Source organism: Passer domesticus, chromosome Z, assembly GCF_036417665.1.
Source record: "Passer domesticus isolate bPasDom1 chromosome Z, bPasDom1.hap1, whole genome shotgun sequence".
Classification (NCBI taxonomy): Eukaryota; Metazoa; Chordata; class Aves; order Passeriformes; family Passeridae; genus Passer; species Passer domesticus.
Genome location: NC_087512.1, coordinates 77,586,181 through 77,600,253, shown reverse-complemented (window position 1 = coordinate 77,600,253; position 14,073 = coordinate 77,586,181). Strand labels below are relative to the sequence as shown.

Genomic DNA, 14,073 nt, shown 5'->3' with positions numbered 1-14,073 from the left:
TTTGGCAGGCACTTTTAGAATTTTTGTGTGTGTGTGTGTACAAAATTGTCAGGTTTTCTTGCACTTCAGCACTCTGATTACAGAACCCATAATTGTATATCTTTTACCATCACTGGCACCAAAACAAAGTTTTTACTTCTCTGGGCCTCCTTAATAAAGAAATGCATCTGCTAAGTTATCTGAAGGCCCAGACTGACTAAATCTGCACTACAAGAAGCTCTTTTTTAGTCAAAATTTAGCTCAGCAACAGAAGATTTTTTACTATTTCCCCATTGTTTGCTTGGTCTGAACTATAAGTGAAGACAGGAAAAAACTTGCTCTAATTATTGTTATAGACAGAGTTTGCAAGACTAAACCAAAAAGTTCAAGTTCAACATGCAAACACAGGGTAACTACTTAAATTCTATCTGTTGGGGAAAAGCAAAACTCTCAAAAGACAGTGAAGGCAAGACTCAAATTACACAATGGAGTTTGATGGAAAAAGGAGCACACACACACTGGAAGTCAAAAATCAAACAGCAAATATGTGCAAAAGGAAAGCTTGCTATAAATTGTGTAGAGTGCTGGGGCAGAAAAAACTAAAACAGAGCTGTATCTACTTGTGAATTTATGTATGTATATATGCATGTTTGCTTGTGTAAGCAAACAAATTACATGCTCATAATTTTCTAGACCATCTTATTATGTTCTATTCTAACTGTAGCCACTTGGGATTCTGAATAGTTTTCATTTTCTTAATCACACATTTCTTAGGCCTTTGATATCAAAGTCACTTTCTTGTTACTTTACACATTTGTCCAGTGTCTAACAAAGAAAACTCAGGATTCAGAGTCAGAGTCTGGAAGCCAGGGTAAGAAAGGAGTGATGTGTTACCTCTGACACCTCTACAATAGGGGTAGGATCTTCTTCAGGTTCAGGTTCAGGTCCTCCAAGAGTATCAAGGAGAGCATCCATTGCATCATCTTTAATTTCCTGTATTTGAAGAAAATGTGCAAACCACTTTGTAATTTCTTTAAACTGGCATGGGTTTTTACCTCAAGTATTTTTAGATTGTGTATGAAGAAAACTGCCAGCACCAGATTGGTTATTTGGTGTAAAGCCAAACTGATTTGGCTTTACCCAATTTACTTAACACCAAATTATGTGACAGAATTAGCACAGTTTTAGTCAGACATGAGGCTTTTCTTAAGGAGACAATGGAAAAAAAAATAAAAAGAAGTAAAAAAAAAGCAAACAAAACAAAAACACAGTGTCATAATGTAATCTAACACAATTCTCATGTGCTTTGACTGGGCAAACTGAAAACTTGCTCTTCAGAGGGAAAAACCAGAAACTTCATAAAACATGAGAAAGTTACTTCATATCCATGTTTTAAACACAGATCACAGAGCTAAGAAAATTTTCCTACAAATATTTCTACTCTACTTCCTCTAGTGAGAAGAACCACAGTTATTCTTCAGAATCCAGAAGGAAAATCATCTGATACACCAAAGCAAGATCTTTAAGGCACAATGGAATCTGGGCAATGGCATTTCTTGTTATTCCTGTATTTTCTATGATAAAGTGGATTTACAATTGAAAATTAGAATGATGAGCATATTATGAGAATAAAAAACACATAACAGCAGCACATGCCAGTAAATTTTAATTACAAGGTAACCAGTGAAAGAAGGATTATGTGTACCTCTTTTGATTTTGTTTTCTTCTCCTTAGGAGGAATTGAGCTCTTGACTGAACTTGCTGCTTGTGCTTGCACAATTTCTCCTTCTTTATTTGGTTTCTGTGAGCGAGATGAAATTACAGACAAATTTGCAAATATAGAAAAGAAGCAGGAAATTTTACCTACTTCAAAATTAAATATTACGATAACAGTGTCAATTTTTTCCAAACAATAAATGCATGCTGTGGAAAGGAAAGTGTCAATACCTCCGAAAGACTTGTCTTCTCCTCCTGAGCAGAAGCAGCACTGCAGGTGAAGTCAGATGACAGGGCCTCTGCAAGCTCATCATCTGTCATTGGCTTCTGAGCAAGGAATTGCAAACCCAGTTATGAACATGAGAAACTTCAAATATCATCATGGGTCAAGCTCAGTTTACAGCCTGAGTGTGTCCCACAATTACTCACACAGTGACCTCACTGGCACAAGTTCCTGACACAACAAAAAATAAAGGTGCTTGCCCCCACTGGTTGATTCATGTCCCAGACAAGCTTTTATTTTTAGTATGTCAAACGTCCTAACCAGCAAAATTGTGCTGGCTGACAGAAATCTCTGGCCAAGTACAGAAATACAAATAGTCTTTGCTGAAGGCATTACAGAGAGACTCCTGCTTGTGTAGTATTTCTTCCCTTTGTTATTTGTATGCCAAATATTTCTGTAAGCATTTATTTGACTCATTTCAGCTTCAGCATCGTGAAAATTCCTAGAGCTTTATTAAAACCATCTGCGCCAAACTCTATTCAGTTTTATCAGTAGCTGGGTTATTTGGAAGTCCACATCCCCCTCCTACTGCTTGGAACTTTTGGAGAACAGGCAACATTTGTATTTTCCTAGGAATTCAATGATAACTGGGTTATTTTCACCTGGGTTACTTTCACCTTCCAGTATATTAAAAAAAAGTCTTACTTCATCTTGCTCATTTGGTTTTGGTGGGACCACGTCTTTGCCATATCCTTTGCTCTAAAGTGAGAATGAATTTTGTAGTAAATGGAAAGAAGAAATATCCACTATTGCAGAAAACACACATGGAGAATGTACTAATTTTTAACTCACCTTCAACAGTTTAACATACTCTGGAGGGAGACTACCTTCCCGTTTGCCCAATTCTTCCAAGTATCTTGAATATATATCTTCCTGTGAAAATAATGCATACAATGTTTGTGCACCGTTCTTTACTGAAATAAATTTCTGATAGAGTCACCTACAGTGATACCACCAAAAAGAAAATGCAAATATTGACTAGGACACTCTATAGCATCTTTCAGTACCTACTGTCATGCACTTGCTTCCTCATCTGCTTCAACAGTGCTCATCATCCAGCAGAACATTCCCAGATTCCTAATTTAAGCCATTTCACTGTCTCAGACCATAGGATGTATTGCTGAACCTAGATTGCTTTTTAAATATTTATGTATTCCAAAATTTTTGTCATGTCTTACCAAGCCACTAAGCTTGTAATCTAATAATTTTTACATGATTCTCCTATTCAGACTCAGAAAGTTATGCATTCTTCACCAAATTCCCAAAACTGTCATTTCTATATTAACAAAACTAACATTAAAATGTAACTGTGCACACAGTTTTAACTCTTTACAGATCACAGGTACAAGTCCTGGATCAATGCAGTAATGGGCCACTACAGATGTAATTTAGGGATGAATCTTCTAAGAAATAAGAATGTGAAGTGTGAAATACCGTAATTTCTGGGCCAGTGTAAACAGGAGTAGTGGGCACGTCTTCCTCAGGTCCCCCAAGGGTATCTATTAGGCTATCAAGTGCTGACTCATCCATACTAGGCTAAAAAAAAATAAGCAAACCATTACAGAGGTTACAAAGGTGTAGACAGGGGGGGAAAAAAAACCCTGAAACATCTGGTGAATCTTTAGAATACTCCTAGAAACCAATCTAAAAGCTTTCTTTCAGCAGGATATGCACTTGACAAATTTTTCAGTGAGAATGGTTCTAAACTCAGTTCTACAGTGTCATTAACAAGGTATTTTATATTTGTGTCAGTGGATACACATATATATTCAAATATAACTGAGGATAGGGAGTAACTGATTTTAAGCTTGTATAATTTTAAGCTAGCTTCTGAAGAAGTCCTATTTAGCAAAACAGAAATGACACATCAGTTGTTTTCCACCTCTTCCTGCAGATGGCCCTCCACCATCATACACACATTGAGGATGTAACTTCAGCAATTACCCATTCATTTTTTCCCCTGAAACCAAAGTATTCAGAGAGAGAAGCACTCTCTGAGACATTATCACAAGGGAACCCTTTGTCTGAGGCTGTGTTTACTAACCTCAGTACTTGATTTGTCAGCAGCAGCAGCAGCCACACTTGCACCAGCTGTGCCTGTTCCAGCAGCTGCACCCGTCACTGTGGACATCTCCTTGGAATTTTGCTGGAGAAGTAAAAGAGAAAAAGTAAGAGGCAGTTTATAACAATGTTAACAGAGAGACAAAAAAAAGGTAAAACATCCAATGCTGAGGCTGTGCACAGTGTTTTGGAGTCAGCAATTGCCTGGTGCAAATGCACAGCACCCAGATGTTTGGGCAGAGTGAGCTACCACCATAACAGCTTTGTTTCCAGTGAGATTCTGCTGTGGGAAAGAAAGCTTTTTATTTTAAGCACTCTACCTCCTTATTTTTGTCTGCCAGTGAAAGAAATCTGCAGGGAAGGAAAGACTTTGAGGCCCCTTCCATGTTTTTTTGGAAAGCTGTCACTTACTTCTGGTAGCTCTCAATGCTCCATTAAACTCCAGCAGCAAAAGGTGCTCAAGCAGGTGGGGTAAAAACTGCTGCAGGCAGGGAGGTGGAGGGGCACCACCACCACACAAAAGGCAGATTTCTGCATTACTGACACTGCCATTTACTGCCAAAAACTGTGTTGTAGCAGAGCTGCAGAGCTGTTACCCCGGCCTTGCCACCAGACACATCCACACCAGCAGAAAAAACATCCACATTCTGATGCCATTTACCATTTACCCTGTGGAAATCACCCCTCCCCAGCTTTTTCTTCCCCCAGCCTTCCTCACTTTAGTTTTTTTCAGAGCCTTCCATTCAGGGCTGACCTGCTACATTTGGAGCCAACTCGGCAGTGAGGGGCAAGGGGAGAGCCTGGCAAAGAACCAGTGACAGCTGTGAAACTACAAGGAACTCAGGAAAAAAACTGAGAAAAAACAGAAGAGCCCCAAGGACACAGAAACAGGCCTAAAACTGTGATGTTCTTACTGTTATTTGCTTGGCCAAGAGCTTAACTACATTGTGATTTTTGGGGGCCCAGAAGTCTCACTTGACAATACTCAGTTAAACAATCCATGTTTATATGGATTCCTAACACTCCCTCAATAAAATAATAAAAGTTAGCTGGAGTAATAAAAACTGGTTGTGTTTCTACGATACCTTTGATGTCTCTGTGGATGTTGCTGGTGGAGGCTGGCCAGCCTGAGTTGTAGTTACTTTTCCTGTGTTATTTGGTTTAGAAGCTGTTGTCACAGTAGGTGTGGTTTTTCCCTGTGTAGAGATAAACCATTATCACTAGATAAGGAGCGCTGGCTTTTTGTTTTTTCAAATAATTTTTTAAGTGAAATACAGAGGTAAAGTACATGAAGAAACCCTTATTAAAAGTAGAGTAAAATATCAGAAGAAATTAAAAAATTCAGAGAGAGAGAGAGGTAGAAATTATACTACTTACATCACCGGGTTCCTTTTGCTTCTCTTCAGACAGCTGTTTATTTTGAGAGTCTGTTGGCTGTCATAAAATAAAATATTGAGATAATTTACCATTTCTACCACTCAGTGCTACAGAACATGATCCATGCTAGTCCAAACAAGCACAAGACAGATCTAAAGATGGTTAAGAGGACACTTCTTGGGCTGTTCTGAAGTTTATGCCCAGATATGTCACTGGTCACACACCAGTTTCATGTGACACAGAAACAGCCAGGAGTTCAGCCTCTTTTTTCAAAGTTAGTAAAAGACCAAAGTGCAGCAGCTCTGCAAAGGTGAAAGGTAGATATTTACCTTGTCTGACTGGGTGGTTTTTTCAGTTCCTGCTGTGGTTGTCGGCGCAGACTGAAATATAAACAACATTTATGCAGCAATTAATATGCATGGTTATTTGCAGAGGATCAGATTATGTAAAGGAGAATATCAGACAGGCTCACACTTGTCAGCACACATGCTGTCTAACTACTACACACTAATCTTGCAGTTCATAACATCCTAACACAGGTTACCAGTGATTTAAGAGCACTCAAATATGTGCAAACATCCACACACAAACACACTCATTCCTCACATGGGGGACTGACAGGGAAAGATGTAAAAATATAGTAACCAGTTAGATACCAAGCCCAAATTGCCACTAGCAATTTCTGAAATAGCCTCAAATATTATTTGGATTATGTGGATTGAATGGATTATTTTTCACTAATTTATCAATAAAATAATTATAATTGCAAAGTAAGTAATTATAAAAATACATGTAGGCATGATGGAAAAGACATTAACTACTTAGATTCAACGGCACACACACAGGGTGGGATATGTTCAGTTAATACCCTTATACTACACAGCAGAAATTTGTGTTTTTTCTTTCCTCTGTAACCTCCTAATGTTCTTATTTTACAACAGAGCTGGACAACCTGGCTAGGATAATCTTACATGACTGCATTTCCAGGGTTTACACCTGAGAACCTTCTGCAGCCATGCCACAAAATCAATTCCTGTGATTCATCCAGTCAAAGTACAGTAAGCAATAAATTCACAACAGTAAGAGCTGAAAATGAAAAATTATGGAATTGTTGAGAAGAGAGAAACCCAGCCTCCTCACATATTTTTCTTCCTGTTTCTTCTTGCTGGTTCACTATGAGCAGCACAGAAAGAGCCTTTCATCTGCCAAACATTCACTACCACTTAGAATCACCCAGCTTCCGTTTCCTGGCTGACCACACAGAGAAATTTGCTAAGTTTGTTTACATTTTGTTACGCAAGTATTCACACCCCCACACTGAACTGCAGACACTTGGCTGGGAAATCCTGAGCACACATTAAATGCAGATGCCTGGGCATAATCCTGGCAGAGGTGTTGGAAGCTTTGAGGGACACACCTCCACGCACAAATGGGGAGATAGTGATGGAGAGGGAGAAGCAAAAATTCTCAAAGTGAGAAAAAGATATTAAAAATAAATATTTCACTTAAGGTTCGCAGATTCCCACCTTCTCCCCAAATTCCCTGCTTTGTATTTTGTCTTGATGCCTAAAACCTGATTAAAGCACAGCAGCTCTCAGGTTCAGTCATGCTTTATATACTCCCACTTGTGTGTCCTTATTACTTGACTACTGCTAACTCAAAGACACACATCCCTGTTTGTACCTGCACACAAAATAATCCTGTAATGAGAGGATAATCCAAGATTTTCCTAGTTTATAAGACAAATTAAGGTTGGGTGTGTTTCTGTTACATCTGTAGCAAATAGTCAATCAGACATGAGGTGTCCTTCAGCAGCAAGATGCAAAAAATATAACAGAAGTGCAGAGATGAAGTACAAAAAATACAGAGTTTGACTCTGGGACTACTGCTTGCTCAGGATTCTAAGTACCCTGCTGTCACAGTACAAATTCAGGTTTTTCTTATCTGCCTTTCAGAAGAAAACTAAGCACACCTTATTTTTGCAGGACCATAAAATACATGTACTTGCACTTCTGCCCACACCCAGCAACACCTGTACAGAACATTGAATACAAATTCTCAACTTGCCAAACCAGTTATGAACAACTGTAAGTCTTCTTTTTCATACTGTAAATATTATTTTACTGAATATTTTATGCACCTTCTGTGTGAGACATGCATCACTCACTATCCTTTTCTATAATGTTTAAAATATGAGGAATTACCCATACTATAAATTTATGTTTGGTGACGCTGAAGAATAAATAGACCCATATTGGAAAGGATTTGATTCAAGCCTTGCACACAAAAGCTGAGGCCACAACAAAACACATTATTACAAACACCTGCTCACACACAGAGACACATCTATTTAGATACACTTTTAGCAATTATAAGGTTCAAATCTAATTTTTTTAAAAAATCAAACACAAAAACCAGGTAATCAAACCAACAATTTTTGTATGAAACTATCAATTCAGAGGAATCAGCCATCCTTTACACAGAGTCAGCTGTGAGCAGCCACAGACTGAAGCCATGGCATCAGCTGATGGAGTGCACTGAATTTCTGTGGAGAAAACTCCCCACCTAAGCCCAGGCTTTGCCCACAGAACAAGAAATTCCACATTCCTTCCTCTGCCACAGTGAACTCAGGGCTTTCTCGGAGAGGCACAGCTCTGAGGGTTCACTGGGGGCAAAGGATGCACACACAGAGAACGGGAGGTTAAGGAGGGGTCCAGAGCATGTTTAAGAGCAGTGGCACACTAGAGAGACTTCAGGAAAAACAGATGACATGTGGTTATAGCAGGCAGCTGGGAAAGATTTGTTAATTTGCAAGAAATTTAGGACTACAAATTGAAGTGACTCAGCAACCTTAGTTCTATTCAAAGAAGTCTACTGTCAAAAATGCAAATAACTTGTTTAATCCAGCAGGAGAAAGACATTAATAATGCAACAGACATTAAAAGAAAACATTAATTATGTTACACATGCAAATGCAGGCCACTGTTTCAAAGGGATTTGTGTTTGCCAGTCTTACAGTGCTGAAGCATGCCTCTGCTACTCTATTTTTGGCTCATTTACCACATTCTTCTGAGAGTTGTTTTAAATTTCAAGTAGGGAAAGACCATAGCTGTCTGGGTTAGACCATATGGAGAACCACAGCACTAATGAACATGACACAAATGAGTTTGCCCACAAACACAACAGGGAGGAGAAACCAGATGCTGGCAGATGCCTTCATTTGTGAGTAACGATGATGGTGCACAAATGGAAGACTTGTTTAATTGCCATTCAGCTCTTAGATGTACGTGTGCACGGAGGAAAAGGGTTTCAAAAGGCTGAGTGGAATGTAGTGGCTAAGTCCAAATGCAGAGATGGGGGTGCAGGCCAGAATGAGCAGAGGCAAGAGTGAAAGATTACCACAAAGAAACTTCCCATTTGATAAATGGGGAAAAAAAAAAAAAAGAAAATCACCACTGTGAAGGCAACCTCAGCTCTGACTGTGCCAACAGGCTGTAGGTGCCCAAAAGGTGCCTGGCAGGGCTTCCAGCAGTGCCATTTACCTGCAGGGCTGGCTCTGGGGCCTCTCCCACCCTCACCCCTCCACGCACCCCTTTTTTGGCATTTACACGAGGTGCAGGCAGCCCGAGCCTTTACCACCACACAAGTCCCTGCTGGCCTGCTGTGGCATCCAGCTTTTGTTGGTTTTGCTGTTATGGCTGTGGAAAATGAGAAGAGCTGGGGGGGAGAACCATTAATCATCTGTTGAAACAACACAGGTAACTCCTGCTGGGCGAGGTGAGCACGATGAGTCTCTCCTGGCCAGCAAAGGGCAGCACTGATGACACAGCCCTGACACTGAGGAAGCCCCAGTCATAAAACAAGACAGAACAAGCGTGAAGGGCAAAGGCAGGGGAGCTGTCAGACAGGGAGACACAGGAGATTAACCAGAAGATGCAACTGTACGTACAGAGAGAGCTGAAGCTCATCCTGGATTTGTTGAGTGTGTGAAAAATCATCACCAGATAAATAAATCTGCAGTTTCACTGGGGGGAGCTATACGCATGTCACAAAACTGACAGAGCTAAAATTTAACATTGCAATCTATTTTCTTTTTATTGCCGTTGTAAAAACCACTGGTTGCTTTGAATAGCACTTTTTTGGATTTTTTTTTTTCCTTCTTTTGCAGAGGAAACTAAGCTACGATAAGAAATATGGGTAAAGTTATTCAGTATCAAAGTGTTAAAAACTAAATTCCATGGCCTCATACATGTGCCCTGCAAGCATGATTTCCTTCTGAAATTCTTACCCTAGTTTCAGATGGCTTCATAATTTGTGGTTTTGATGCATCCACAGAAGGAGACTGCTTCTAAGAGAAAAAAAAACCAACTTTACTTTTGTAATAAATACTTGTATCGAGCAAGCATAAAGAATCTGAATTCACTTGTTATCCAGATGAAAATGAAGAATAAATTGTTTCTGACAATTAGAGTTATTATTGGAGATCTTTTGCCCAGCCTGTATTTCCACAATACATATAGAACTTTGACAGAGGCCCACAGACCTTCTTTAGACATTATATTTTCTCCTCTGACATGCACAGACAGCAAATTTTCCATCAAGTACCAAGACAAACTCAAAGCCTGCTCTCACACTGAAGCACTTATTTTGCAGGATTCGCCCATGCTACTTTTTAAATTTTTTAAACAAAAATTGTGCCTTTGGATTTACTGGCTTGTTATGAAAAATATTGAGTACTAAAGTATCAAACTTAGATATGTCAAGACAAAAAGGAGTAGTTAATATGTGAATAACCCAAGTCCCCCTCAGTGTTCCTATGTATCATCTGACCTTCTTGGAACTCTAGAGAGGATATGGTCTCTTCTCCTGGCTTCAGGGATGTCAATCCAAAAAAACCATGGTGTGTTGCTGTTGTGGCTGTATCAAACCTCAAAGCCCAGAACATTCCAGCTGTCTCATCAATACTTTATAAAGAAGTAATACTACTCCTCTATTCCTGCTTCATGCTCCTCTGCTTAAAGGTGTATTTTGTATTTTTGCAAAGGCTCAAAGCTCTATTCTATGATTCTGTGATTTGCCATCTCTGTCACAGTAACACATTCTTAGGTCACATTTAAGTTTACTGCACAATTTATAATTTTTTTTTTTTACTTCTTCTCCTCTCCATCCATTTTTTTACATTGCCTCTGTTTACCATGCTACTTACACACACACACACGTTTGAATGAGCAGAAACCATATTACTACTCTAGACCCCAGTGTGGCTTCTTACTTCCACATGGAAAAAATTGTAATTTCCTTAACTTTTTGCACCACAAGGATTTCTCAGCAATAAGAGGAAAGCTGTACAGAATTTAAAATGCACACTGTGATGACAACAGCATGGTCTCCCCACCAGCTTAGTTGATGTCTCACACACTTCAGGGAGAGGTTTGATTGTTCCAAATATATATTATAGAGAATCTGCAGTTGTCACACTGCAGAAAAGTAAACAAATAATTCCTGCTTCCATATACCTACAGGTTGACGACTTAATATGTGGGAGTTTTTGCATGGGTGGAGAGACACACAGGAATGTAAAGAGCCTCCTACATCACAGCAGAAAAATAAAGTTTTTAATAAGCTTTTAACCTATTTCCACTACGACCATCAGCTATTTTTTCTTAATTTGCTCTTCAACAGTTTTCCTCTTCTTTTCTTTCCTCAGCAAGAAATTAATCTGAATTCCTTCTGCATGACTAACAAGTAGGTATCTGTTCTACACCTTAGAATTAGTCACCATAGTCCCTGTCTGTTTAATAATGAAAACATTCATCTGAGCCCTTCTCCCTTCCAGCCCTCAGAAAACTCCTACCAAGCCACTGTCTCAAAATGCACGGAAAAAATTCTTTTTTTCCCCAGCAGAGCAGCACCACCACAACCTGCAGGGATGAGTGAAAACTTCCCAAAACCCCAGCTGCTCCTTCCTGCCCTGCCCAGCTGGAGGGCAGTGACCAGCAGAAGCCAAGGGGTGAAGAATGGAGGAGGAGGAGCCCTCTGAAAATAAAAAAAAAACAGCTCGATGCTGACCAGGGGCTGTGGAGGACACCAGGCCATCCTTCCTGGGGACACTCAGGAGAACAAAGCCCCGAGGAGCCAGAGAAAAGCAGGACAGCTGGGAAGAGCACAGGAGCGCCGCGCTTCACTTCCTGCTCAAGTTCCACAATAAAGGCCCACCATTTTCCACCCTCTCCCCAAAAAAGAGCCACTGCAGGGAAGAAGCAGGGCCCTTGTTCTGCCAGCCCCTCAGCCAGGGGGGTCTGCAGCCAGGCTGACAACGCCAAGAGGCTGCTGAGCTCCAAGCCCTTTGTCTGGGGTGGTCACCTGGTCACCGCCAGCCTGGCTCAGGGACGGATCAGCCTCTTACCTCACGCTGCTCTGTCCCCAGGACCCTGCTCTGCCGCCAGCTGTGCCCAGATGTTTCGGCCACAGCTCCACAGAGGGACTGCAGAAGGCGTGAAGCAACATCGTGTGTCAGGCGTGGAGGTAAATAGTGAAGTGCTGCCTGGCAACCTGGCAACAAAACCCTCCTGACGCAGGAGGAGGCTTTTGCCATGTGGCTGTGGCACACCCTGCTCACACCCCAGGCTGGACAGCCCCAGCAGGAAGGCTGGGGTGTCACACAGTGAGGGTTTGGCCGGGAGGCTGGGGCAGGGAACATCAGGAGATGCTGCAGAGGGAGAGTGGGGTGCCCTCTGAGCTGTCAGGGATCCCTGGAGGGGAGAACCAGCACAGCCACTGCTGGTTCCTCTCCTCCTGCAGCTGCCCCCGCTGTGGGTCCTGCCTGAAAGCAGGAGCGGGTCCTGGAGGGTGCTGTGCCAGCCCTGGTGCCCTGCGAGTGAGGGGCAGGAGGGATCCCAGCCTGGGGCACGGCTAACACACAGCTCCTGTGTCAGCTGGGAGGCAAATCCACAGCATGCATCCACCTAACACCGCCACAGCAGGACTCAGCACACAGGGAAGAGGTTACAGGACAGCACTGATTAGGCAAAGGCTCATTAATTACCCCACCCTGCCAGCAGAGCTGCTGGGTGACCTGCAGTGTGGGGTAACACCAGTCTTTGCACCAGAGCTGACCAAAGGACCTCAGGTGCTCCTGAGTTAGAGGATGGCTTTCCAGGAAGGGCTGATGAAGAGATCTGGGATCCAATTTGATGGAGTTAAGAGAAGGAATACCCTTGGAAACTCATTTGTCAAGTTAGCAGGGCAGTATTCGTGCTGGTTGAAAGAGAACTGTCACAGAAGCCAAGCAGTGGGTAAGCAAAACAAAACAATCAGAAACTGGTTATCTGGTCTCACTGTGAGTATTACAGAAATCTGCATGAAAAATGGAAAGTGTTACAGGGGAAGAAGAAAATAATAGTGACAACACCAAAATTAAAAATTTGAACAGCTCAGAGAACTGCCCTCTGAAAAAATAAAACAGGCAAATAAATCCATGAGTGCTCTCAGTTTCACAGACTTAAAGATCATTGAAACTACACCAAGTGCAGTGAGAGCTAACATCAACTAAAATTATAAATTCTGTAAATTTATGAGGAAGATTCATCAGGCTGAGGAAGGTCATTGCCCAACCTCAGAAAAGAGCACAAAGCACCAGGTGGGTCTCTTCAAAACCAGAAGAGATGCTGCAAACATTTAGCAAGCAACCCATACAGAAATGTTGAGATGACAACAAGAAGATAAATAAGAATAAAGAAGAATAAAGAAGAATAAAGCAACAAACCTCCAGAGGAGGACACACTGCCAGTGCAACTTTTCACTTTGCTTGAGGTGACATTTTCTCGAATAAAATGGGGAAATTGGTCTGTAACACTGAGTTACAATCTTGCTTTCAGAATAAAGCAGCGCTCCTGATCTCTGACACTGGGGGTAGGCTGAAGGCAGCAGCACAGAAATCCAAAACAACACCAAACCCTTCTAGACAGGCAGCAATACTGACAAAAACATGCAACGGCCATAATGTCACAGAGTGAGATTCTCCTACCAAAAACAAACAAGGGAAGAGGAATCTGGGAAAAAGTAATCTGTTGCTGTGACAATGTAAATATAAATGTAAAATGTAACTTCCAACCTCTTTGGCTTAAGGTTCTCTAGGTCAAGTGCTAGCACAATTTTTGCCATCACACTGCATCAGAGATGAATATTTTAAGATACGAGGACAGGTTTAGGGGAGAAAATTAAGAAAAATTATGTATGAAGGAATTAGTGGCAGGGAAAGGTGAGTCAGGACCTGATGCTTTGTACTCTGGCCAGGGCCCCAAGAAAATGGGAAGCAAAGAAGTGACTTAGCCTTTAATTAAAAAAAAAAAAAATCTTTCAGGTCTGTGCTCAAAGATCTTCCTTCCGGAGAGAAGACTCACTCTGAGGCAAAGGCTGCCTGGATAAATCAGGCACCTCCAGCTCCAGCAGCCTTTGGGGGAGCTTGTACAAACATTTTTAGAGTGATCTAGCCGAACTCAGTCTAGAACAGAGGACTGAAGAGCTCCTGTGGGATAACACCCTTTTGGTATGACTGAGCTGGGACTGCTTCCCTATGACTCCACAATTACTAACTCACAGGGTGTGCAATGCAAGGGAAAACCTAATCTACCTGACTGTGAGTGGCTGCTTCTCTC

The 14,073-nt window shown here is 41.3% G+C and overlaps 1 protein-coding gene across 10 annotated transcripts in view; it reads right to left on the bottom strand.

Annotated features, from left to right (window-relative positions):
- The window catches only part of CAST (calpastatin), a 50,040-nt gene that overhangs the window by 13,285 nt on the left and 22,682 nt on the right, over nucleotides 1–14,073 (bottom strand). For 7 of the 10 annotated variants that reach the window (XM_064403555.1, XM_064403559.1, XM_064403557.1 and 4 more), the window contains 11 exons: nucleotides 9,705–9,764; nucleotides 5,746–5,796; nucleotides 5,417–5,473; nucleotides 5,125–5,235; nucleotides 4,023–4,124; nucleotides 3,413–3,514; nucleotides 2,771–2,851; nucleotides 2,624–2,677; nucleotides 1,927–2,022; nucleotides 1,685–1,780; nucleotides 874–972 (listed from right to left, as the gene is read on the bottom strand). In XM_064403555.1, the coding sequence (XP_064259625.1) occupies nucleotides 874–972; nucleotides 1,685–1,780; nucleotides 1,927–2,022; nucleotides 2,624–2,677; nucleotides 2,771–2,851; nucleotides 3,413–3,514; nucleotides 4,023–4,124; nucleotides 5,125–5,235; nucleotides 5,417–5,473; nucleotides 5,746–5,796; nucleotides 9,705–9,764 (909 nt within the window). The remainder of the gene's footprint in view (nucleotides 1–873; nucleotides 973–1,684; nucleotides 1,781–1,926; nucleotides 2,023–2,623; nucleotides 2,678–2,770; nucleotides 2,852–3,412; nucleotides 3,515–4,022; nucleotides 4,125–5,124; nucleotides 5,236–5,416; nucleotides 5,474–5,745; nucleotides 5,797–9,704; nucleotides 9,765–14,073) is intronic. The other 3 variants (XM_064403551.1, XM_064403553.1, XM_064403554.1) reach the window with 3 other exon arrangements.